This window comes from Amborella trichopoda, chromosome 9 (assembly GCF_054954075.1).
Source record: "Amborella trichopoda isolate Santa Cruz 75 chromosome 9, AtrichopodaSantaCruz75HAP2 v2.0, whole genome shotgun sequence".
Classification (NCBI taxonomy): domain Eukaryota; kingdom Viridiplantae; phylum Streptophyta; class Magnoliopsida; order Amborellales; family Amborellaceae; genus Amborella; species Amborella trichopoda.
The window spans coordinates 1,092,254-1,120,223 of NC_142344.1; the positions used below are offsets into that span (position 1 = coordinate 1,092,254).

At 35.1% G+C, this 27,970-nt stretch overlaps 2 protein-coding genes and 1 non-coding gene across 3 annotated transcripts; 1 reads left to right on the plus strand and 2 right to left on the minus strand.

The window, feature by feature from the left end:
- Positions 1-702: 702 nt before the first annotated feature.
- Positions 703-6,696, plus strand: LOC18437525 (peroxidase 31). Its single transcript, XM_006847737.4, has 3 exons — positions 703-1,098; positions 2,624-2,818; positions 5,996-6,696. Exons 1-3 carry the CDS (start codon positions 886-888, stop codon positions 6,572-6,574), a joined length of 987 nt encoding a protein of 328 aa, XP_006847800.2. The 5' UTR covers positions 703-885; the 3' UTR covers positions 6,575-6,696.
- Positions 6,697-19,758: 13,062 nt separating this feature from the next.
- Positions 19,759-21,555, minus strand: LOC18437526 (uncharacterized). Its single transcript, XM_006847738.4, has one exon. The coding sequence runs from the start codon at positions 21,506-21,508 to the stop codon at positions 20,753-20,755; it is 756 nt and encodes a 251-aa protein (XP_006847801.2). The 5' UTR covers positions 21,509-21,555; the 3' UTR covers positions 19,759-20,752.
- Positions 21,556-24,889: 3,334 nt separating this feature from the next.
- On the minus strand, positions 24,890-25,098 carry LOC148780286 (small nucleolar RNA U3). The gene has a single exon (XR_016041819.1). It is a non-coding gene; the product is annotated as a small nucleolar RNA U3 (small nucleolar RNA).
- Positions 25,099-27,970: the final 2,872 nt, after the last annotated feature.

Here is a 27,970-nt window from a genome sequence, read left to right on the forward strand (position 1 = left end):
TATTTCGTCAAAATATAATAACCAAAAGACCTCTTGAAAATTCTAGGGCTATTTTAGTCATTTTATTTTATTGAAAATATGTTTTTTATATTTCGCACTAGTGTAAGTTTAATAGAAAATTGGATGTACAAAATTTGATATGAAAATAGTTTATAAAAGTATAAGTTTAATAGAAAATTGGATGTACAAAATTTGATATGAAAATAGTTTATAAACAAAAATTTAAAAATAAAATAGTGTAGAGACGTGACATTGTGATTGGGGCAATCTTAGCCTTCCATTCAGAATGGACGGTTGGATAAGGAGAAATATATAAATTTTATGTTGTAAGGGAAGCACAAAAAGTTTTTCCATTTGTCATAATATACACTATTTTCATAGCTTAAAATCCTTTTTCTGTTTTTTCCGACTACAACATTCAAACCAAGATAATCAATATAAAGATTTTTTAAAACTTGAATTACAATTTATAAGATGAGGCTTTATTTATTTTTTGATAGGCTTTTTCTATTAAGAGCATTTTCTAATTCTTACGCCACCTTAAAACAACACAAATAGGAAAGAACGAAAGGAAAAAGAAAAGCAAAAGAAGAAAAAGCAATAGGCATCTCAATTCTCAAAAAAATGAAATAAATAAGTTTTAGGGGCAATATCGTCATATCCAAAAATACCGCTTTCTCCCTTTCTTCCCCGTTTGAAACCCATCTTTTCTCCACCAGGCCATGGCCTTGGCTTTTCCTCTTGTTTTCTCCAAACGCTGTTTCTCTCTCTTCTTTCAGGTTTCTCTCTCTAGGCCCCCAGACTCTAAGCCATTTCTAAGTCCCTTTAAAAAGGCAGCTAAGCTGGCTTCATGAACATGAGGAGAAGGCCCTCTTATTCTTGGCCATGGCTAAAAGGAGTGGCTTCCTTCTTTTCTTCTTCTTCTGCTGTTTGCATTTACAGTCAGTTAATGGCGAGCTTCTGAGCTCTGAATATTACAGAGAGAGTTGCCCAAATGTTGATAGGATAGTGAAGAATGTGGTCACTCAGAAGCTTCTGGAAGCCCCAACGACAGCAGCCGGTGCCCTCCGTCTCTTCTTCCATGACTGCTTTGTCGAGGTCATCTCTTCTCTTTTACTGCTTCTTCTTCTTGGTTACTAATTCTCCTTCTTTTTCTTTCTCTCTCTTTTTTTTTTTTTTTATTAATGTTGTTATATACACAGAAAGGAAGTGTTGGTATATTCATAATTTATGAAACTCTGTCCCTATGTTTTTCTTTCTCTCTCTATCAAGATGAGAAATATGATTGGAAAACCACCATTTAGTTGCTTGAGGAAGCTTCCTCTCTCTCTCTCTCTCTTACTTTCATAGGCTCTTCTCTCTCTCTCTCTCTCCTATACTTTATTGCTTGGTCTTCGCAGTGGGCTTTCTCTTACTCTGTTGCATGCACTCTCTCTTTCTCTCTCCTCTCTCACACATGCACACACACTGGATGCTCTCTCTCTCTCCTTGCACTGTTTCCCTGTTCGCTGTTGCTTGAAGAGAAATCTATGTTTTTTTTTTCCAAAAAAATGGTTGGTGAGTTTATGTTAAAAACTTCATTTTTTTAAAAAATACTCTAATTTTGTGAATAGTATTTGAATTGATTTTCAAAATAACTTGCAAAAAAAATTGACTTATTTGAAAAGAGAAATATTATTGTATTTTGCATTTTTTTATAAAAAAATTCAAAATCATTTTAGGATAAAAAATGTATACAATGAAACCATTTACTCTTGATACAAAGAGACCATCAGATTTGAAATCGCGTGGCTCAAGATTGCAAAGTCCAAAATAAAATATCGGTCGGGTGGCTGAGGATTGCAAAGTCCAAAATAAAATATCTTGAATGACGTGACACATTTTTATCTATTGGATTTCATATCTAATGGTTAAAATGATTGTGACCTCATTATATTAAAAATAAATAATCTCATATTATACAATCCTGGATGGATATTAATATTGAGCATTAGCCCTTGAATGTGAAAATGAAATCCAATTGATTGAACGTGTTGCAACATTTGAAAAATTTTATTTTAGACTTTGTGCTCATCAATAACACATCCTCAAAGACCTGATTTTACATCCAATAAAGTATAACGATTGTGACTTTCTTGTATAAAAAAGAAAAATAGTCTCCTGTCCACATTTTTTAATTAATTACGTACTTTATGAGTTTATTTTTTAAAAAATTTATCAAAAATATATTTAAATTATCAATTTTTTAATATTTTACCTTTTTTCTATCTTTCCAAATTTGATAAATTTTTTTAGAACAAATCAAAATGAGCGATAAAATGTGACATGGATCATTTCTCAAGTACATTTTGATTAATGTCATTCTTTATTTACTCAATAGAAAATGGTGCAATCCCTTTCTATTACTATTTATTTTTTTAATATTTTACCTTTTTTCTATCTTTCCAAATTTGATAAATTTTTTTAGAACAACTCAAAATGAGCGATAAAATGTGACATGGATCATTTCTCAAGTACATTTTGATTAATGTCATTCTTTATTTACTCAATAGAAAATGGTGCAATCCCTTTCTATTACTATTTATTATTTTCTCTCTCTTTTTTTCTTTGTTTTGGGGTGTAGGGATGTGATGCATCTGTGTTGGTTGCGTCGAGTGAGAAGAATGTTGCAGAGAGGGATGCAGAGATAAATCTATCGTTGCCTGGAGATGGGTTTGATGTGTTCTTTAGAGCAAAGAGGGCCCTTGAATGGCAATGCCCTGGCATTGTCTCATGTGCTGATGTTATGGCCATTGCCACAAGAGACCTAGTTCAATTGGTAAACCAACCCTAACCTCCTCCTCTCTCCACTAAACACCTCTCTCTCCACTAAACACCTCTCTCTCTCTCTAACACTAAACACCCTTCTCTCTCTAACACTAAACACCCCTCTCTCTCTAAACACCAAAAGGTTCTCTTATCTCTATCTCTCTATCCTAATTTCATAGCAGGTTTGAGAGGACAATGCTATAATTGGTTAGAATAGTGGGTGAGAGAGTTTAGAATTTTGCCTCTCTATCGAGACGAATTAGGGTTGGCAACGAGTCGGGTCCAACTGGACCTAGATCTGATCCAATTGGACCCAACCCAAAAATTAAAATATCTATATATTTAACTATATTTAAATATATTTTCATGAATTGGTTCTCATAAAATATTACCGGACCCAAACCTAGACTCTAACCCGACTGGTCTCAAACCTAAATAGTGTATGGGTCAAAGATTTGGGCCCATACTTGACCTGCCGGGTCCAATTTTTGGACCCATACCCAGACCTGTATCAGGTTTACCCCTCATGTCCCAGGTTGGGTCCGAGTCCATTGTCACCCCTAGAGATGGTTGTACTTTTTCAGCCCAAACACCTATACTGGCTATTGGTATGTTCATGAACTAGCATCCATGATATTGGCATTTTCAGCGCATCAATATCTCAAGCAGGAAATTTATGAAAAATACCTAGAAGAGATGAGCGATTTAACAATTTACCCTTTTGGATCTATTATTCCAACTCAATGCCTGTTAATTTTTTGGTATTTTAAAATTAAAAAAAAAAATATGGGTATTGTACTAATGGTTAATCTTTTATAAGTAATTTGATAAATTTCCCTATTTTTTAAAACAATATCTCATGTGTATTGAGTTTTCACAAGACATTGGTAAAATCCGAACACCAATATCTCACAGTATACAATGTGAGATTTTGATGTTTTTCGAAAACCAATGGCTTGCCATGTAAGTCGTCCAACATCAATATTTACTAAAAGTCACCATGTGATATCAATAATTATGAATTGTTATTTAGAGTGAGATATTGGTGTACAAAATTGACATTGCCCCTTTGTCGATATCAAAGTTATATGCTCTTTCATGCACCTATTTTCATGAGTAGGCGAAAGAAAAATCATAAAGTGTTAAATATTGAATCTCTTGGGTAATGATCCCATAATTCTCCTTTCATTTATTTAGTTTCATTTATTTAAGATGCCCTTTTTTAGACCGAATTTTATTTTTCTTTTTAAGTCGGACAAAACATGCCAATGATACATACTTTGTACAACTAAGGTGGACAGCTGAGATTAATCGATGGTGTTTAGTGATTCATCTCCAACATCCATCTTTAGAAGGCACCCTACATGGCTCATTGTACTTCAATAAGCCAATAAAGGCACATTCTAACGATGATTTTTCTTTCATTCTCTTCACCCTTCCATGGAGTCCTCATCATTGTTCAAAAATTCTGAATTGGGCCCTAACTCGATAGGGTTCCAATTCTAATTCTCCTTATCTGACTCGGATGATTCTGGAGTCTAAGTTACAATTACGTAAAAAAAAAAAAAAAAATCAAGAGAATAGAGCGATATCCGAGATCTTTCATTCCAAATTGTCTAGATTAGCTCCGGGTTTCAATATGATTTTACCATTTCTGAGTAGGCTCAATGATCTTTTAATAATTGATCTATTTTTTCTTTGTAGATTCCTTGAGAAATCTTTTTCACAGAAGAGAACTTTGTTTCACTTTTAACATATTGAAAAGAACATAATAGAAAAGCCAAAATTGTTGTTACTATAGTGAAGAGAAATGATATGTCACGTGCACTGTGCTTTTGTTATGATGTGCTTGACTTGTTTGGCGTTCTAGACAGTCTATACTCATGGTCCAATGTATAAATGTGAAAGCTGCCCTTTATGCTTTTTAGAGTTTAGACCCGCGGCTCTTTATGAGGAACTAATTGCCAGTGTTTTAAAACTCAGGTTGGATTACTAGATCAAAGATTCGGACAGGTCTGGGTCGATCCGAATCAGTATTCTAGGAAAATATTAAAACCTAAAAAAATTAATTAAAAATTAAGATAGGGATTTATAGATTGGGACTTTGGAGAACTAAAAAATATATTAGATAAGCTTAAAAAAAAAGATAAAAAAATAGAGCTTTTAGGATAGGAACCAGCCCAAACTGAGTCTATCTTGGCCTCTAATTACAGATATCTTCCAAGAAGTTGCATATTTTATAGGAAGTTCAAGAGGCGCACTTTAGCTGAAAAATGATATGGGACATGGACCCGGACCGACCCAAAAATTAAAATATCTATGCATTTAACAATGTTGAAGTATATTTCATATATTGGGACCCGAAAAATATTACCGGATCTGGATCCAAACCCGGATAGTATTTGGGTCCAAGATCTGGACCCGGATCCAACTTGCTAGGTCCAATTTTTGGACCCATACCCTAAACCGGATTGGGTCTACCCCTTGGGTCCCAGGTCGGGTTTGGGTCCATTGAAACCCCTATTTTCCTATTAATGGACTCCTCTGATGGACTTCAAATTTTGCGCACACACCGAATCTAGGTGCTCCAAGAACAAGAAAAAAATCGATATGAACCAATCAAAAGTTGGCTTCCATTTTTGGCGACTAGGCCCCGTCCATATTAGGGGTGGGAATGGGTAGGGTGGTGTCCGGGTCAACCCGGACCCGACTTGAATAGGAATAAGTTGGATCCAAACCCAACCCGGACACTGTTGGGTCAAAGCCAATTGGTCGGGTTTAGGTCTAAAAATAAAATAATATAGTAATTTATACTAATATACATGGGGTGGGTGGTTGGGTCGAGTTGACAAGGACCAATCCAACCTGATATTATCTAAACATGACCCAAACCGGACCCATGGTAGGGTCAAGGTCAAGTGGACCCAGTCCCGACATGTTAGGTCCAAAATATGGGACAAGATCCAAACCCAGTCGGATCGACCCATCCCAATTCCTACACCCGATCTTGGCCTTGAATCTGGGTGTTCTTGCCTATACTGTTGCATGATCCAATTGACTCAAAATCTTTTTTTTTTTTTTTGACAAATATTACTACTTTATGTGTGGCCATTTGACAAAATCTATCATTTTCAAATCTAGATGATACATTCCCTTCCTCATTTATGTGTGGCCATTTGATTTCAAGGTTGGGGGACCAGATTGGGAAGTATACAAAGGTCGCAAAGATGGCAAAATGTCCAAAGCTTCAAGAGTTGCTGGCAATCTTCCCCTGGTGAACCAAACAATAGACCAACTCATCTCTCTCTTCAACTCCAAGGGCCTCTCAATCCAAGACATGGTTGCTCTCTCAGGTGCTCACACCATAGGCTTTGCACATTGCAATGAATTCATGCCAAGGATTTACAACTTCAACAAGACTTTTGAAATTGACCCAGCTATGGACCAAGCCTATGCCCTAAGCCTTAGAAGCCCTTGTCCTCAAAAGGGCATAGACCCTACAATTGTGGCTAATAATGACATTTCTACCCCCACAACCTTTGACAATGCTTATTATAGAAACTTGCAAAAGGGGCTTGGCTTACTAGGCTCTGATCAAGGGCTCTATGCAAACCCCAAGACTCGTGGCTATGTTGAAGCTTTTGCAAAGGACCAACAACTCTTCTTTGATTACTTTGTTAAGGCCATGCATAAGCTTGGGGGCCTTGGGGTCAAGATGGGAGGCCAAGGTGAGGTTAGGAGAGATTGTGGCTTCTTCAATGGGTGATGGCCCTTTCTTTGGGGGTCATTTGATGTTTTTTTTTGGGCTTAGAATGCTTATTTTTTTGTATCTCAATGAAAACTTTGATATTTGATGAATAACATGGAACCTCGTTTTGTTCTTTGGTCTTTGATGAATTATTTCCTGCCTACTTTAGTGCATATTGGTAAATATATATATATATATATATATATCTTTTTATCTCTTTTTTTGAATAGTTCAGTGGTAGAAATCCAATTGAAATGAAAGGTTCCTAATATCACCTGCTAACCTCTCAAGCCCAAGCTCTATTGTTTCATATTGATAAGATCTTTGATATTTGATGCACAACATGATGCTTAATTTGTTCTTTATATCCGAGGAATTCATATTTTTGGTCACCAGTGTGAGAATTGTATCGACGAAGTGGTTTTTATACATATCATTGATTTCTTAATAGATTGAAAAGTCATTGGTACATCCGACAATTGTTGGATGACTATGTGCTTCTGCACATGTCAATGAAACTTTGGCACATTTTCTATAGAAGAAGTTGGAAAGCTATGAACGAAATACAGCCAATGACAAAACTTTGCTGAACCCAAAGCTAGTAAATTTGAGGTTAAAGAGGGTACATCAACTGCGGAGCATTTAAATTGAATTGCATATCATACTGAATCAACTCTCTTTGTATACTGGGTGCATCAACTGCGGATCATTTAAACTGAATTGCATATCATACTGAATCAACTCTCTTTGTAGACTAACTGGCACCCAAAATAGGTAGAGTCACTTTTGATGATCTATTTGTTGGGAGTTTTGAATGGAAAAGCTCTGAAGCCCTTTTCATGCATCCCACCTTACATTATTTTTTTATTTTTATTTTTATTTTTTTGACAATATTACATAGAAATGGAATTTGAGACATAGTGCTGTGAAACCCAGCTACTGCCCTCCTTGACCCAAGACCGATTCGTAGATACTTTCTTGATATGTTCAAGGCAACTTTGAGTTTTGAGACCCGATTTCCATAAATGGACCTTATGTTAACCTTGCATGGCTCTTCTGATGATTTTGGGATTTTGGTGTCGCAAAATACACCCAAACAAAAGTTCTTAAAGCGGATCCCAAAGTTTCAAATGAAAAGAATCTTCTAATTCTTTTCCCGGAGGAACTGTACAAGATTCTGCAACAGGAACACGGCAGACATGCTCATTAACATATTCAATGAGCTACGAATAAAATCTGAACATAGTCCATTGAATGTTTTTCAATTAATTATGATTTTTTTAAAAGAAATCCATTTAATATAAGAGGGTATGGTTTGTATAAGGTTGCAACTTTTAACACGTTGTGGTTTACAATCATACTGATACCACCTACTACTGACACCTTCAAACTCTCTAATATATATGAAAAATCGAGTAGGGGTCTGTCTTCCGCACTGAATTACCAAAAAAAAAAGAAAAAGTATTTAGTAATTTATTATTATTTTTCAAAAACTCGTGCAGTAATTCAAAAGTACACCTAATATTTTGGTAAAACAATATCTGTTGTCATTTTTAGCTCAAGCAAGTGAACTTTGCTCTCATTGGGAGCATAGTATGTGAGCCCTTCATAGGTAAAAGAAAAAAATTAAAGAAAATTATACTCCCTCCATGAGCAAAATGTACATTTGTTTCCTTCGAGTGAACCCTAGCCAAGAGCAGTTTTAATATCGCAAAATTGGGAGATGTTTACTCAACTGACTTAAAAGAAGAAGAAAAAGAAGCTGAATACACACGACGGATAGACCTAAAAAAAAAAAATTAAATCCTGCAATTGAATAATGGCCGTCTGATTTTTGGATTATCAAATCTAGGTTTAGAACCTCAACATTTTTCCTTCTTGAAAAGACTCATCTAGTTATTCTAAAATGTATCCAAATTTCTCATATCAAGAAAATCTTCAAAATCAACAAGTGAAGTTTTGTCTACGATAAAATGTACATATATCACAATTAAGAAACCTCGACGCTTTAATTAACCTTTTTTGGGAATTTTATAAGGGAAATCCTTAATCTCATTTAGGACTCGCTTAGAATCATATCACCTGCCCGCTCTTAATAAACGTGTCGCATATAGCTATTTCTAAAACCTCATCAATTTGACATTCTATGTCCGAACTGTCGGGTCCGAGTTCGACCCATCCAGATGAGCAATTGAGATGGATCTTGGTTGGGGTTCGTGAAACATGAACACTATCCCCAATCAAAGTTTTCAAAAATATCCATGTTTTTGTCAAAATTTCTAATATTTTTATACAAATAGTTGTAAAATTTGTGCTATTGCATCAAGTGGCTGAATAATTTCAAAACATTGCCAAATAAAAATAAAAAACACACTATTGAATTGTTTTGTACACAAGTGCAAACAAACCCTATCTTTTGCTTCCCATGCGTGTTTTGAAGTCACCTTCAAAGGGGTCGTCTTGTCCTTGTGTACTTAGCTCAGCATCATCCACAGTGCAACCAACTCATGGGCAAAGTATGCATATTTGATTTTTTACTATTTTATATCTTTATTGCCCTCGTAACGACCTTATTTGGGCCCTCTCAGTGGAAGAAGGATCTCCAATGTTTATAATTTTGAGGCTTTTATAGTTTACTCCAGGAGGAGCATACTCAAAGTTTGCTCTCTCAGGTAAAAGACCGGCTTAATAGTATTTTATCGAGATGAAGTTTTAGGCTTTCATTTTCACCTATCATTTTAAAAAATCACCGATGATTTAAAAAGAAAAAAAAGGTAGGGGTTCGTCATCCCCACTGAATTACCCAAAAAAAGTTCAAAAATCCAATTTAGAATCACTGTATGAGTGTTTTGAAAAAAATCTTACATCTGACTATCCAAAATGTTTTTAGCACCTATAATTACTTTTTATTTCTTTTCTCGACGTTGTTGCTCGGTGAGTGGAGTATGTCACATACACAAAATTGGGTCTTAAGATTACACTAGCATAGGTTTTTACTCTTTTTTTTTTTTTTAGTAAATCAGTGGGGGAGAAGGCCCCTACTTGTTTTTCATTAATAAAACTAAAAACATATTACAACTCTCTATTTTACGGCTCTACTATAAAGCAATTGTGTAATATCATGAAGTAAAATGCTCTCGCGGGATCACAAATCTCCGTGGATAAATTTTGCTTTATTTACTTTTGAACTCTATTATTATTGAATTATTTTTTAAGTGGTTGCGCTCATTATTGACTTTGGTGGGCACACATTGATTATTATTTTTAATTCCTCCTCAATTTGTTTTCCATTTTTGGTTGGTTTGGTTGGTAGGAGGACAATTAGAAGATTGGATAGTAAGGAGTAGCACCCAAATTAGTGCAATGCATGGGTCACAGTGTTCGACAACAACCTCTAGAGGTTCACATGGAGGGCGGCCAAACAAGTATTACTAGAAGATTCTTTATCTTATTTTATTAGAAATGTTTTTAAAAAAGAAATCTAAATTTTCTAACAGGATGGATTTTTCAGAAAAGTATATTATCTTCTCTCCCAATTCTAGTATTTATTGAAATAGGTATAAGAGAAGAGCTATTGAACATGTCACCTCCTTTTGTATTTATTTTTAAAAAAACAAGTAATTTTTTATTTGATCATGTTCGAATAATTGAAAATCGAATAATTGATTTCTAAGTAAAAGGATTGTATACAATGAGACTATTTACTTTTGGTAATGGAAGTCAAAAGGAGGCCACAATTACTTACAACCCATGTGAAATCTGATAGTTTGGGTGTGTCAAAGAACTTCTAAAATAAAGTTTTGAACTTTGAGCTTAGTCAATAGAAAGAATGTGGCCACTCAATTTCACATCCAATAATCAAACTTAATTGTGACCACTTTGTATAAAAAATAAAATATTGAATAATTAATTTGGCGTATTTTGATAAATTTCTTTTCTATGTTTTCTTAAGATTTCGAGAATGATTATACTCGAAATTACACGTGTATGTTCATGAAAGGTTCACAAACATCATATCCTATCCAACTCTGTGATTAGGTAGAAGCCAACTTGTTAAGTTAAGAACCCAATCAATTGCATGTCCACATATCAAAGTCCCAATGGGCAGGGAAAAGTAATTGTCAAGCCAAAAATTAGTAAGGAGGTTAAATCAATCAATGTAGCCGCTTTATTTGAAGGACACAGTTAGCATGCCGGCTTTGCTTGTATGCTTAGCCAATCTTTCAATCACCACCGTCCATCTAAGTTGGACGGTGGGTGGCTAAGGAAACATATGCGCATATGTTGGAATATAATTTTTTTTATTGAAATTATTTTTAATCTGACATTCCCAACTCATTTTTATCATTATAATCATAACATTTTTCAGACTATTTGGGATCGGCTGTACAAATTATGATCCACCATTTAGCTATATCAAGGGCTATACTTTCAATGAAGTAATAAATCATCATATCTTTTTACACTACTTCCAACTATGTCTTTTTGGGTTTACCCTTGATCTTTTTTTAGCCTTCCATTTGAATCAATGCGCACCTCCTAACATGTTCCATACTAGTTCTGCATTGCACATAGCCAGCCCAACTAAGTCTATTTTCTTTCATCGTATCACCTAGTGAAGCCATACCTAAGTTCTCCCGATTGTATGTATAATTAAAATATTCTTGCTTGGGCCTTGGATCCAGAATTAGACACCTTGCTCATACAGAGCTAGGTACACAGAAAACATATTTTTCTTATCAAAGTATCTTGTTCCTAGCTCCTAATCTTGAGAAAGGATCAGTAGTCTCATCATTTGGCTTAGGGCAAGGAGTATTGACCAAATGAGTCTATCCCTGCTTTTTCAAGGTTTGGAACGAGTAACACATTTTTTTTATTGAAAATTTTTGTTATAGGGTCATGACCGAGAATAAGAAAGGCCATTTTCATAATTTCACTTATATTTAATTGGCTTGAGTAAAATAACGAGTTGTCCATAGTTTTTTTGAGGTCGTTTAACCGTTCTGCTGATAATTTCCCCAAAAAATATAAATATAAAGTGTACTTAATAAAATTTACTGAAATGAAAAATCTATAGCTACCAAGAAATAGGAGGTATGGATCTATTCTCGAGAAGAAAATATATATAGGATCGTCTACAAAGATATCATTTATCTCTTGTACATAGAGACAACAATCATTTTTGTTCCTTAAATTTCAAAATGGGTAGTTGTAAGAGTGTTATTGAATAGACAAATACTTTCAAAAAGATAAAAATCTCGGACTATATAACTCATCCCAATCTATCCAATTTGACATGTAATAAGTAAGAATTATTGTGACCTTAATGTACAAACAATAAATGATCTCTTTCTAGAGAGTCCCAATCTATATTATCCCATAAAAAGGAAGCACCTACTCTTGATACAAATATGCATCCCAAACATACTCATAAGTATATATAAGTACAAAAATATAAATAAAAATGATTGTGTTCATAGATTTCTCACAAGGGACTAAATAGCATGTGCATAATGTACTATATGTAATTGGGATTGTATAATATAAGACCGTTCTCAAATAGTTGAGAAAAAACTTTGACGATGATGAATATAAGACCATTATTTTTTGAATAAGAAATTAATATTACTCCTGGCTATTATATATGAGTTGCTGGGCGTGTACCACAAAGTTAAGGAATCTCTTTCAAGACTTTGAGATGGGTCAATAGCACGAGGCTTACCGTCTGATTTCACATCCATGGATGATATGATCTTAAGTGAACTCTCTTATTGTATACTTCTCCTTTGTATTTTTGTATGCTACATATAGTTATCGCCATCCAATCGCAATGACATTAGAGACCTCTTCTTGAGAAGAGAAACAGGGGGAGAACCTTCATCTCTGCCGTCCATCATGGAGAATCAACAATGGAGAATATGTACAGCATGCAAAGAAGGCCCTGCATGTCATTATGGACAAAACCATTTCGGCAGTTCACTTTTAATGTTAGGTTTGAAATTGCTTCATAAAAGCCAAACCTTAAAAACTAAACCAATGTATATTGGTCAACAAAAGAAAGTTAAGCAAGTCAAGTAACCCCTTGGGCTTTGAATGGTTTTCTTTTTAAAATATATAAATGTATGACTATCTTTATTTTTTGCCATTTTTTTACCTTTTATTCTAATTTTTTACTATTTTCTAGCCTTTTGAAACCCAAAATTGGGTTTGGATCGCCCTATGTACCGATTCAAATCGGTCGAATCGGCAGAAAATTGGTTAAGTAAAATATTTTTTGAAATTTTTTTTTATAGCGATCCCTTGGGGAAAGAGACTCAAATTGTCAACTTACCAATTCTGATATAGATCCATGATTTTTTATCTGCATTGACATTTTTCAAAATGTGCTTTATATTATAACGTTTTTCTTTTAAAATTCTTAAATAAGATTTCATTGAAAAAATGAAAGCGAAATAACTTATTATATCTTGTTTATGTTCTTTTGCTTGTCCAGGTTAGGTTATTTCCTTAAGCTTTTCCCTTTTGATGATTACAAATGAAGTTGAAAAGGTTTTGTATGTTACAAGGCTGCTTACCTTTGGTACGAGAAAATCACAACCCCCTTAGTATTTTTGTGTACATAGAGGTGGCAATCATTCTCACTCATTAGATGTCAAATTGAATGGTTTGGGATGAATCAATAAGTTTTAGAATTTTGTTTTTTTTTTTTTAAAACTGTGTCTATTCAATAACACTCTTACAACCACTCATTTTGATATTTAAGAGACAAAAATGCTTTTGACCTTTATATATAAAAGATAAATAGTCTGTTTGTAAAAAAAAGTCTTTTATTATATATATATATATATTATTTTTATTTTCTATTTTTTATTTTTATTTTTTTTTGAGCAGATTATTTGGCCAAATATTATTATTTTGTACCGCCTAATGTGTTTATTTTTATTAGCTAGATGATATACTAAGACCTTTTCAAGGAGTTGGAGGCAATTCCACAATAAACACATGTCCTTTGATAAATATCAAAGATTTTTTTAAGAAAAGCCATGTGTCCTTTGATTTTAGAATTTGTGATCACTAAGTATTTCACTCCATTGAATCATCCATTTTAGAAGTTTAGATGAATACCACGAGAATGAGTATGAAAAGCATTACAAAAACTATCCTTACTAGAGGATGGAAACCTGCACTCGAGTGTTCTTGACTCACAAGAGTCTAGAACATGAGTCAAAATCAGACCGCCCAATTTAATAGTCTTTAGATAGAAGATACATTACTTTTTAATGTATGGGGTTAGTCATTCGATCCTGATGTTTTGTGGACTTGAGCGACTAGGGCTGGCAATGCGCCGGGTGACCATGCCATAGGCTATGAGAAAGTAGGGTCTGGGCCACAAAATATGGCCTTAGTACCTATCTAGGGCCTGACCCTCATGGCTCGAGGGTCATGCTTGGGCTATGATATGGCCAGCCCAACCTTGTAGTTTACTTTATTTTTACAAAATCTTTTGATTTTTATTAGGCCAGGCCAGGACGGAGCCATGGCCCCTATAGCCCGGGGGCCAGCACAAGGCCCTGCTCGTTGCAAGGACTATGAGTCAAAGCCCATATCACCAATATTTTACAGCCAAACCAAGGACGGTTCTACCACTTAAAAATCTTTGGCCAAAATATATTCTACTTCTTGGGAGTAGAATGCATATTTACTCCCTCAGGCAAAACCGCACGTAGAATTAATTTTTAGGAATATTTTTGGGCAGTAACCTCTTCAACTCATAGATTAATCTCAATAAAATAAAATGAAAAATAAATTAATTATTTCTATACACTTGCGAACGAAAATAATATCTCTAGATTGAGCAGAGGCCCTCCGATTTTTGGACGTTGGGATAGGAAACTCAAATTACACCATTTTTTTTAGAGAAATAATTTATTAAGTTCTAAGTGTTTTTACAAAATTTGAGATGGGAGGGAATAGAAATAAACAGAATACAGCCCAAATGGAAATGAACGGTGGAGAGACTTTATAAAGCAAGACATCTCAGCCGTTGAATATTAGTTTTAAAGCCCCGACCCTGAAATCGACTGGCCTCACTTCAATTGCCAAGTGGCGACAAAAGCAAGGCCAATAATATCCAGGAAAGGCAGAGCAAATAGAGTGGCGTAGGATGACGTGGCATATTAAAAAGCAAGAAAAAACATAGAATAACTACCAAAGTAGATAAGATTCAATCTTAAAGATTTGGAATCGTCGATCGTGGCATCCGCTCTAGTAAAAGCTTCGCATTTTCAAGTTTTTAAAATTTAAATGAATTACCAAAGTAGATAAACCTTTAACTCTTAGAAATAGTGAATGATCTAGAATGGCATTTTCATTTTTTGTTGTATTTTTTTTTATTAATTACCTAAGCAGATATCAAGAAGTCAGAGATTTGGAATCGTGGCATACCTCTACAAAAACCTTTAAAATTGGGAAAAAAAAATAGCATATTTTGTATTGACATGTTCACTTTTTATTTTTATTTTTTTTAAAGAAACTTATCAAAAATTACATTTTTTAGATTATTATAAATAAGCTTAAAATTTTTTAAAACTTCATCCATACCCATTTTTTCTATCGTTTGTGTCTTTTTTTATTATTAAAATACCTTTCGCAGTGGTATTAGATATGTGAAAGCATCATGATCGACCGAAAACCATGATGCCCATAGTGGGTTCCAAGCTAATGCATCACAATACTTAAAGAAGTGTGATGGGTTTCACTTGAAGCACCACGGTTCTTAAAGAACCCTGATAGTCATTTGAAGCATCGCGGCATTTAAAGGATACTGATGCCTTCACATACCTAATACCTATGTGAAAGGTATTTTAGTTCGAAAAGTAGTGCAAAAAAATATGGATGAAGTTTTGAAAATTTTGAGATTTATTATTAATAATTTAAAAAATATATGTATTTTTTATAATTTTCCTTTCGCTAACTTCTAATGAATTTGCAAAGTAGATAAACCTTACAAATAGTGAAATTACCGAAAGAAATAAACCTTGACTTTCACAAATAGTGAAATATTTATAATCTAAACTTTGAGAAGCAAAAAATCTTTAAAAAAAAAAAGAAGGAAATTAGTCTTTGTTACGCGGACACGTGGAATTTTTAATATCAAAAAGAGAAAAAAGTGTCACCAATCAGTATCGATAAACCTTAAGTGTCGGAGTTTGCATTGAATTAAATGGTTCCACATGGACCTAAGAAACACGAACAGGTTGCTGATAAAGACGAGGTCAAGGTTCGAACCCACCTACACTGTACAAACTTGTGAAAGTTTACCTACCAAACAAGTGGCTCCCCATTAACGCAAGGGCGGTTTTTTTTTGTAATAATAGAAATGACTTACGTTGACTCATTTTTGAGATGTTTACACTGAGAAATTCAATGGAAACCTCACTCAAATTGCTCAAACGATGCACAAAAATTAAGCTTTTTGTTTTTTGTTTTATTTTTTTTAGTAAACCTCACCACACAACTCATAAAAATTGTGATTCATCTTCGCTTGAACATTATGGTTGTGAAAAAATTAGGATTTCGAATTTTAAAAATAATATATATTGCACCAAATCATCTAGACTGTCTATTTTGTCTTAAAAATAAGTGTTCACAAATGTGCAAGATTTAGAGTTCCAAAATTTATTATTGGTATCGAAAATTGATTTTAAAACCATCATGGATATTTTTTATGCGAAAAATGCTTTTCAAATGAGGATTTAAGTTGAAGCTCATTTTTTTTTCATAAAGCATTATGGAAACTTCATCCTTGTAAGAAAGAATAAGTTTATATAAGGATGCCGCCTTCATAAAAAGAAAAAGGAGAGCTGCATCTCCGAAATCACTGTAAAAATTTGTTGAGGTCGAAAAGCCTCAAATTGATTATCTTAGCATGAGTACTTGTGGATTTAAGAAGCAAAATAAAAAAGATTTCAAATCCTAAATATGATTTGTATCTCTGTAACACATTGTCTAAACCATTTATAAATTTGCCGGATATGATCCAGATTTGGAGGTTTAAATTCTACAATAGGGTTAGAAACAGATTTTCAAGCTATGATACGGGCTTCTAGAACGGAATATCAATTTTCGTTGGTATTTGGAAGCCAAGCCCAAATTTTTACCATAAGCTTGCCGCCTTATATAAACCACACGAAAATAAGTGGTTAGTATATTCATAACTATAATTTATACGGTCCATAAACCCTTTTTTTTTTTAACATCATGCTAAGGGCAATAACAATAAAACAACTTTGCGTTAGGGGTGGCAATGGACCCAACCAAACCCGGGACCCGATGGATAGACCTGACTTTAGGTCTAGGTATGGGTCCAAATTTTGGATCCGAAAGGTCAGGTCCGGGTCTAGCCGGACCTGACCCAGACCCGATCCAAATAATATGGGTGTATGTGAGCATTCATAAATGTAGCCAATACGTTTGTTTCTTAGGAATTTCTAGTTATTACGCAAAATAGTAAGAAATGTGGGTATAAGTGGGTATTCATAAATGTTGTGCAATACCATAAATGTTGCCAATAATATGGGTATATGTTGATAAAGAAAAGGGTGCAATTGACATACGGATGCATCCGTAGCTGTAGAGGAAAGGTGCAGCTTCAAATTTTATCATGGTATATAATTTTGATGTAAAATGTTTTTAGGATTATCTCAAAATTTATTTTTGTATCTAATTATAAAATTTTAAATTTCAAAAATGGCTAAAATCAAGTAAATTTATAAACATATGAAAATCTTGAAAATTGACGGTGTAGATAATATGTTGTAAAATGCATTATTTCTGAGACTTAAAATCTTTTTATTTTTCCTGGTCATACCTTTCGCTGTTGAGATGATCAATCAAAGGGTTTTTCAACATTAAAACTACCTTTTTCGATGGATTTTTGGGATACATCGGTAGTTCTACATCGCGATATTCATTCGTGTAAAGGCTTTATACATCGTAATATTCGGTAGTGTGTGGGTAATGGCTACAATATCTCCTTTTGGCATCATAAATGGTTAGGGGACTGCCCATTGAAATTAAGTTTTCATTTGATTTATCATTTGATGACTAATCAAGAAGAAACTATTGCCGACATGGATAGTAATGTTGAGTGGAATATTACTCTGCCTTATAATAGAGTTTCTGATTTGGTTTTCTCTCAGTTTGCTGATCTTTATAGACTATTGAAAGATGTTTATATCCCACATAATGCTTCTGATGAGGTAGTTTGGGAGATTGACAAAAATGGGATTTATTCAGTTAAATCTATATATCATTTACTCTACCATGATAGGGTGTCAATGATTTATACCTGAAACAGCTATCTTGTGGAAATAACCCCTACCTCTCAAAGTGCAAGGTTTTTTTGGGTTGGCGATTCAAAACAGCGTTCTCATGGTTGATAATCTGATTAAGAGAGGTAAAGTTTTACCGAATATATGTCTCATGTGCAAGGAAGACGAAGCAACTGGTGATCATCTCTTTCTCTATTGTCCGTTTGCCAGTCACATTTGGAGGTGGTTTTTTGACAAGCTTAGGGTGCATTGGTAATGCCACTGTCGGTGATTGGGGTTCTTCATAATCTTTCAGTTACTTTACCAAAGCCTGGGAGTGTTGTGTGGCAAATCTCTAGAGGTGTCATTCTGTGGGAGATTTGGAGAGAGAGAAATAGAAGAATGTTTGAAGGTATCTCTTTGCCAGTTGGAAAAGTTTTGGAGAAAATCTTGCATTCCATCTGGTTACACCTCTCTATTACGAGTTGTGGACATAATATTTCTGAAGTGGATGTAAGATTTAATCTTTTTAACATTTCCCATTTGGGTTTCAAAGGTATGCCCAAAGGTAGATAAATGGTCTAACCTTTGGCGGTTTATAGGCTCAACTTTGATGACAGCTCATTGGGTAACTCGGGTATTGCTGGTTTTGAAGGGGTTCTTCGGGATTGGATAGGTAATGTGATCTTCTCCTATGCAGGGCCACTTGGGGTGCGGATTGCGAATTATGCAGAGATATTTGCCCTTCTCTTTGGCTTTCGTTCCTTTGTGGAGAGGAATTTGGGGATTTCTTACATTATTGAAAGAGATTCCCTCAATGTTGTGAAATTGTGCAAAGTGGATCAAAAACTTCTTTTGGAGTTGAAATCTTTGTTATTTCAAATTTTGGATCTCGTCGTCTCCTTTTCTGTCTCTAGCTTATTCCCTGACGAAATGAAGTTCTACCATCTCTGAAACCGTTATTTTGGATTATGTAATCTCGTTTTAAATTAATAATATCTTTATCCTTAAGTAAACTTTATTCTAAACAAAAAGGTAAAACAAAGGGGTCGCAATGCAGCCCTACGTGGACCCGTACTTTGAGTGCGGCTACTTTGAGTGCAAGAATATAAAAAGTATGGTGTAAGATTTAGTCGTGAGTTCGAGTACAAACGATCATGTCAGGAATGTTCACTCGATACTTACAATTCATTTTTTTATGAGCGTTGAGTATGGTTTACATGAATCTGTTGTTACTCCAGCTTTCCAAAATCCATCTTGAAGATGAGCTTTGTATCCTAAAATTGATCGAAATACAGAACTCTAAAAGATGTAACCTCGACCACTCTGAATATAGAAGATCAAATGATTTTCGAGCCTAAAAAATAGTTCATTTTTTACTGCCATTCCTGGACCTTCATTTCAATTTTAAAAGATCACCAAAGTTTCACAGAGGTCCAAATTTATGGATCCGAGGCAAATGTCGGTTTCCAATATCACATTCTAGGTTATAAAACCCCTAAAAATAGGACAGCCAAAGTGACAAAAAAGTTTCAAAAAGGAAAATAAAATAAAGAGCAAAGGCTCCTCAGACTCACAAAAACTTATTTTTCCTATTTTTATTTAAAAAATATAATACTATGGTCACAACACAACCAAGATCATTGGACTTTTCATCTTCCAGTTGGTTGGACGGTGATGGAGAAATCGATAACTCTAGAGCACCTAGGACCTTATTTTCTTGGGTTTTACTTTTTTCATACAAAAGCATCATTGTACCACAACTGTTTTTTATGAAGCCTACAGCTCTCTCTCTCTCTCTCTCCAAATTGTTATGTTATGTAGATATTTACATAAGGGAACAATACAGTGAAACTACATGCATGTTATATGCACGCCAAAGCCCCAAGAGAAGTTACAAAACGAATATATACATAAATGGCATATCATAACAAAAATCACAACCTTCTACACTAAAAAAAAAAAAAGAAAATAAGAAGAAAAAAACAACCTTCTGCAGTCAAAAGACAAACCAACGAAGACAACATGAACTTTTCAATGACTAAAACCAGAGAGAGGGACCCAGAGAGAGGATCTCTTTCATTGAAAGAGAGAGTAGAGAAAGCCACTCGCTCTTAATTCACTTCAGGAGATAGAGAAGTAAAGCACCTATAGTGTAAAGCAACTCAGAGAGAGAGAGGCACTCTCACTCTTAAGCACCTTAAAGTTTACAAGAGAGAGAGAGAGAGAAGGCAGTCCCCTCACGAAATAAAATGGAGGGTAGTTTCGTGGGCTTTTTCAGATACAGCAGCTTCACTGTGTATGATAAGCAAACCTAACAAATTATACCAAAAAAACGGAAGTGAGAAGGAAAGAAACCCTCAAACGAAAACCAATCAAGAAATTTTTTCTTAATCAAGATAAAATTTCTTCCAACGAGAGAAAGAGAGAGATGCGTAAGAACACCAAACCTAACAGATTACCGAAGAGAGAGAGATGTGTAGGAACACCAAACCTAACAAATCACCTAAAAGATACCTGACAAATCTATCAAGAAAGGGAAATGGAAAGGAACACAAAGCAAATCAATCAAGAAAGTGAGATGGAACCAATCAAGAGATACTTTTCTTCTAACTAGAGAGAGAGAGCGAGAAACCCACACCCATGAAGAACCAATATTTCGGGTAGAGAGAGGGAGAGACTTAGAGAGAGAGACCACAAAAAGAACTCCTGAAGAAGCAATATTTCTTAGAGAGAGAGAGAGACGTTCCGTCACAAAACCATGAAGAAGCAGCATCTTTTCCAGAGAAGCTACCAAAATCAACTGGTCGCTCTCAAGAGATCCTGACCGTCGATTTCATCCAGTAAAACCACCACGGCCATCGATCCTGGATCAGTTAGTTAATTAACGGCTCCCCCTATTGACCATCTCCACATAATGCTGATAAGACTCCTGTCTTTGCAGCCTAATATCGTCATTAACCTTCTTGATGAAGGCCTCAGCCCTGCGATTAAGCTCCTCTTGGCTCATCGACTTCTCTCTCTTGACAAACGTCTCCGACTTCTTAATCTGGCGCCGACTCGCCTGCCTCGGCTCCGGCTCCAGCTCCAGCTCCGGCTCTGGCACTAGCCCCGGCTCAGCGCGCTGGAGCCTTGGCCCCGTGTCCCACGTGTCACTCTTTTTAAGGTGGCGATTGAGCGGCTTGGACTTTCGCTCCATGATCGCGCGCCAAGTAGACTCCAGGGTCTCGTACTTGGGCTTCGGCTTTGTAACGCCGAACGATCTCGGCGGCTCCATTTTAACGGTTTTCCCGTAGAGGAAACGGCCGGAGAGCGACAGTTTCCAGTTATTTTCCGCCAGAATCGAGCTCTCCGGTATCGGGGCATTATCACCATGGGTGGTGGTATCTGGTTCTTCATTGTAGTTTAGCAGATACTCTCCATTAAAATCGAGGTCAGGTTCTTCCATGAAGTTTCGAAGAGAATGACCATTGCCAATGAGCTCTGGTTCTTCATTCTCAGAGACCTTTTGATCGAAGCCAATTCCGAGAGTCACTGGTTCTGGCTCTTCCTTGTAGCTTAGAGGAACATCGCCATTGTTGATGACCTCGGGCTCTTCTTTGTACTCCGTATCGCTTGGCTTATGTTGATCAGAAACCATCTCTTCTGCAACTTCTTTGCTCTCTGACCGATTTTTTTGAAAGCTCGAAGAAGCAGCAATAGTGATGATTATACAGTTTACTATGATGTAGAGGTAAGGTGGAGAGAGACACGCTCGAAAACAGAGCCATAAACCAGGAATGGAGGTCTGGAGAAATGAAGAGAGATTAGGAAGGGAAAGTTTCAAGAGAAGGAGAGTTGAGATGAACCCGATACAGAGGAAGATGAGCTTTAAGGCCCAGATCCATGTCCTTAGCTTGTTTTGAACTGATTTGATATTCATATTGGTCTTCAAAAACAGATTCGCTATATCAAAAGATGATTCAGTTTAAGATAGAGATATTCAAAAGGGAAGGAAAGGAATTTACAGTGAACCTCCTTTTCAGATTATAAAGCCAAAGGAATATGATACCTCCAATTGAAGGACCTGCAACCTAAATATGTAATCAAGAACTTTAAAATAGGAAGTCTTGACTTTAAAGCAAAAAGGATGAGTAATTCGCAGCCTAAAGCTCAAATTCTTCAAATTCCTTTACAAAAACCAGGAATAGGAGATCTAAATTCAAGACATTTTTTCAAAAATTTGAACAAAGAAGGCCCTGTAATATCTTTCAAAACTTCACCGAAGGAAAAAAGTTTGCTTAATAACGGCATGTGATTAAGCCTTCTGGTACAATAGAAAGCCTATTTAAGACGTATAAGACAGCAACAAGCCGCCATTGCCGGACCTTAAAGCAACTAAATTCTCTGTTCCCTCAAGTTCCACTGCGAAACAGAAAAAATCCCCTTTAAACAAGTAAAGAAATCATATACAGAGCCGCCAATACCAGACCTCTACACTTGCAAAGCTTTACGCCTCTGCAACTCTCACTGACTCCTTACAAAACACTAAAAACGACACAAATCGCTTTCGAAATAGCTGGACTCGATCAAAGGCCAACAAATACAGGCTTTAGAAACCCTAGAAAAAGACAAAGTACGGCCACTCGAAAAGGAAACCGCCATTAAAGGACCTTCGATCTCAAAAAACAAGTTGCAGCGCGGTGTACAAAAGAGTGGTGCTTTTGTCCCCTCAAATACCAATGAAGGCAGCGTTTGATCGAAGAAACCCCAGCCGTTGGATCGAGTGGAGCGCGAAAAATTAATCCGATTAAATGATCCTCTCGAGTCCGCCGCGCCATGAGTATAAATAAATCGACCATATATTTATACCTTCGGATTTTTTATTTGGAAAAAGGATTTCTTCGCTTTTTTTGCCCTTTTTTAATATTATTTTTTATTATTTGGTTTTAATATTGTTTTGTTTTTCTTATTTTTATATTTTTTACAATTTTTGTTCATCGTATTTTTTTTTGTCTATATTGCCACGTGGCAAACGGAAAGGAGTCGGGAATCCGGGGGCAATGTGGTTTAAATTGGGTCCGCGTCAGATAAGCCTCGAGAGCGTCTTCTTATGTAGTGAGAATTTCTTTTCAGGAAATTACGAGAATGACCCTACTGTGAGAAAATTTACTATAATGCCCTTGCACTTTTGAATATCCCTCTTCATTCTCCTCGGTAGCTTGGTTGGGTTGGTTCAAAGTATTAAAACTTCGTAATCTAGATCAGGCTTAGCTGATCTAGATCAGAATTAGTTGATCTGGATTAGAAATCAGTTAGGCTTATCTGAATCCTATTAAATATCGGGAAATAGATGGTTCCTTCATGAAACAGTTGGTTCTAGCCAGGTTTGTCAGATAACCAATCCCACTATATTTTTTACAATTTTTCATTCCTTAATTTTTTTTATGGGCCAGATCACCCATTCGGAACGCGAACCTGTAGATTCAGAATGGTTTTATAAAGGGGCGATCAGGTCCCCGAATTGTGTTTTTAAACCTTGATTGGGTCTAAAGCACATATACGTTTTGGTCAAAATTAATGTTTAATTAGATGGTTTCAACCGGCTATAATTGGTTAATTGTAAGATATTTCATATTTTTAAATTAATATTTATATTTTTTATTTTATTGAATTTTAATTCAACCAAAACCAATTTTAACTTGATGAGACCCTTTTCTAGTTTAGAATTACGCTGTTATTTCATATTCTGATAATACTTATATCTCTTTGCAACATTACTTTGTGTACTTTTTTCTTGGTTTAATATAGAAGGTATACACTCACAAATTCAAGAGTCAAGTTCCCATGTTCAAACCCCCATAACTCAGCACTAAAAGATTTTGAGTGGATATAATATGCGCCCAGCGGAGCAATATGTCAATTTGCTCCCTTGGGAAAAGATATTTATTGAGAATTTTTTTGAATTTTATTGTCCATTTAAAAAACATCTTTTTATTCTCAAAAAGAAAGTTAGGTCTTGGACCTTTTAACACTTGGATTTTGATGTCCAAAAATTAGACTTTGGACGTTCGTTGGGACATTATTTTTTTAGGCTCACATGCTTTTTTTTGGGGGAAATTTTTCTTTTTTTTGTTGTTTACAGGTTGGAAAGGATATTATCCACAAAAATTGGGGTCCTAAAGATACCTTTAGCTTTGTTTTTGTATGAGGGAGCAAATGAACATTTTGCTTCCTACGGTAGCAAAAAATCATTTGGCCAAGATTTTTGTTTCTATTGTTTTATTAAGATATCTAAAAAACGCCAAGTTGGCATAGAATCGTTCGGTTCGACTTGAGAATCACTCACTCCGTACTAATTCTATCAATATATAGGAAATCGTTTAGGTCTAGAAGAGAACCGGCGATTTGTTACAGTAAAATGGCGTGCATTTTGCTATACTAAAAACGGTGATTAAGTGATCTAGATCGGTTTTTCACTAGTTCATTATTTTTGCACATGTTTTTTCACAGATTCACTATTTTTTTCGCACGGTGAAACGGCGATCGGGACAGCCAATTCACTGATACGGACCAATTTTGTGATGCCCAATCTAGTTAATGACCTACTTTTTAAAACACTAGTTTCATTTGAACAGTGAAACACAATTATAAACCAGAAGAAAAAAAAAAAAAAAAAGGAAAAGAAAGAACAAAAGGAAGCCCTTTTGGCAATGGACAAAGAAGGAGCGTGAAACATTAAAATGTGATCTCTCTCACCCGGGCCACGCTTGTGAGATAGCACCATCATGAGCACTTGATGAGCAAGCTAGACCCCATATACTTCTTTTTCTTTCTCTTTCTCACTCATACTTAGATTATACGATGTGATGACCTTTTTTTTTCTTTTCCTTTTCTCTCTCTTTCTAGCTTCTCTCTCTTTCTATATTATATCAGGTAAGAACCCTTTTTTCTTCTTTTTCTTTTCAATCTATATTTCTCTTTCTTTTTAAAAAGTGTCATTTTTTTTTTTCTTTTTTTTTGAGTAATTTAGTGAAATTTTGACCTATCATACTACCGCATGGCCATCTCACAACCGTTGCTTGATAAGAGCGATCATGTAGGGATGATAGAGCCTGTGAGACCCAGAGCGAGTATTCACGCTCTGGCCACGTGGCTTTGCGTCATCTTCTAAATTGTCGTGCATGTCTCCATTGTGTCAATGGAAACAGATGCACAACCTATAGAACAGATTTTGTTAAGTAAGGTCACAATTTTATGAGATGCCACTGTGTGGCGCTCTAGGCCTACAAACTTTATTTCTCTTCTTGCACTTCATGATATTGCATAATTTTCTTATAGTAAGGCTGTAAAATAATGAGGTGTAATATGTTTTTATTTCTATTAATGAAAAATGGTCAGGGGGAATTTCCCCCATGATTTACCCCAAAAAAATATTTCTCTTTCTTTCTTATTCTAGATTATCAAATGAGGGCTTTTTCTTTCTTTCATTTTCTCTCTATTTCTCTGTCTCAAGCTAGTGTTGGAGATTACTACCTTTGTGTTGCTTAGTTGGGCTGGGCAATTGGGCCCAATTTCAATCGGTTGCTCCCCCTTTCAAGGACTAAATTAAAGGAGTGGTTGGGCCTTTCACATATTAAAAAACTCTTTTTAGTGGGGTTGCTTTGAAAGTTGCTAAACCCCACTAGCATGAGCACTAACACCCCACCCCACATGAAAGAAGGGGATAAATACGATTATTTGAGACATATTATTTGAGAAATCTTAAAAAAGTTTTTTAAGTGACGTTGGGGTCTCTAGAATGGGATATTAAAAATGAACATAGTCATAATTCATACATAGTCATGGTTATAATTTATTGGGCAGGATTTAGGTGTGCCAAGGGGGTGCACATATTGTAGTGTGTCCTGCCTTACAAAATCTATCTCCGAGATGGATTTTTGAAGCTAAAATTTTACAAACCTATTGTCTCAAGTGCCTTGTCTGTCATCTTAACCACCACAATCATGGATTTGAAAAAATTAAAAATTTGAGTTTTAAAATAGTTTATCTTGTACTTTTTTTAAAAATATTGTTTAGTTCAATTATTCGATGAGCAATAAATATATACTATTTTTGGGGCTCGAAATTCATGAAATGCAAAGAGCATAAACAAATATGCAACGGTTTGGAGTGTGTTCCAGGTTCTAAAACTCTTAAGAACCAAGGTGGACGCATAAGTAGGTGGGCACACAAAAAGACTTTCCTCTTTTATTTATCAAAAGTATTAGAGAAAAAAGAAAAAACAGATTGGATATGCTAAAAAATTGGAATAATATATCTGCCCATGAGCCACAGCCATTTGAATTTCAAAAAATTAGACCATATCAAATGTAGTTTATTGCTGGTACACTTTTTCACTTTTATTTGCAGGGTTGCACACTTTAACGTATAATATGATTGTACGTTATCAAAATATATACTTTCTCTAATACTGTTAGTCAAATGTTTTCCACTAAGGGCTTGTATTAAGGGCATTTAGATCATTTATTTAATGAGTATGGTTTGTGTAAAGCCAAGGCCCTAAACAATCAAAGTAAGGCACACTTTTAAATAGTGTCAAAATATATTATTTAAGTATAAAATATCCTTTTGATGACCTGAAAATTCATTTTCATTTTTAATTGTAAATTTTAAAAATTAAAAAATAGTGTAGATCAAGCAGATTATGAGCACGTGAAAATCTTGAAAATTAAGGGTCTAAATAATACATTGCAAAATGCAATATTTTCTGGACTTAAAATCTATTTTTTTTCATGTCTATATATCTTGAGGTCGAGATGATAGTTTTTTAGCATAAAGAAAAGAAAAAACCTCTTCCAATGAATTTATGAGGCGCGCCTTAATTTGATGGTTTAAGGCTTCACCCTTATATAAACTTTTTCCTTTAATATAATGGGGGACAATATGGGGGTCTTTGAATTAGGGCCATTATGGTTATTTTCCTTGATATGTAAAGTTGGGTTTAAATCCAAACTTTAAAAGTGAACACACTTTTGGTGGTATCTCAAGGGGCCACCACCTTTCTCCCTCATTTCGGGTGAGATCATGTATGCTTACGAAATATCAATGAACCGTCATTTTTGTACAGAGAGATAACGTTGCGTAATCCACAAGCAAAAGACCAAGAAAAACCAAGCCTTACTGTTGTAGTGGCCTAACCTAATGAAAGGTTGGGTTGTCCAGGCCCGGGCTGGGCCAGGAATCTCTTAGATAGCCCAGTTGTTTTTTGGTCTGACCGATGGCTGGTCTGGGCCTGAAAATTAAACAAATAAAAAATTGCAGCCTAGGCTTAGCCCGAATTATCATTGAGACTTGAGCCATGCCTAGCTCGGTCACAATTTGGATTGATACCAGTATTATCAAGTGTTATCAAAATTAGACTGGCCACTAAACTGGTGAGGCGTTTAATCTAGTCAAAACTGATTCGGTGGGACAATTTAATTCGATCAAAATTTAATAAATAAAAAAATAAAAGAAATAATTTAATAATATAAAATATATTACAAAAACATTATCGAGCTTTATTACCCATCAAATTGGTCAAATCCGACTAGTTTGACTAGCAAAAACTGGTAAAATATTGGTTCTAACATATTTTCAACCAAACCCCTTTTTTTTGCTATGGAGTTTGGACTAGATCGGCAAGACACCGATCAACATTCAACTAGTTGGACGGCTAGTATGGTATGATTTTATTTTATTTTTATTTTTTTGGATAATTCAACGGAGAAGACAAACCCCCGCCCGTTTTTTCAAATAGTTTAAGAGTTAGCTTTTCAAAATGGGTTATTGAGGTGATATAATTGGGAATAGAAACCACTAAGTGATAACTACAAGGTGTTATTGGGGTGATATCATTGGGAATGGAAACCACTAAGTGATAACTACAAGGAGGTGCTACTACAACAACCCCAGCACCTATCCCAATATGGTCCGATCTTGATAAGTATATGGTGAAAATGCATTAGGCTCAAGCACATTTTTGGTGATGTAAATTTATATCCCATATAAACAAATATTAATGTATGGATCTGATTTATATATGGCAGCAACCTTACTTATAGGTTGCAAGGTTCTATAC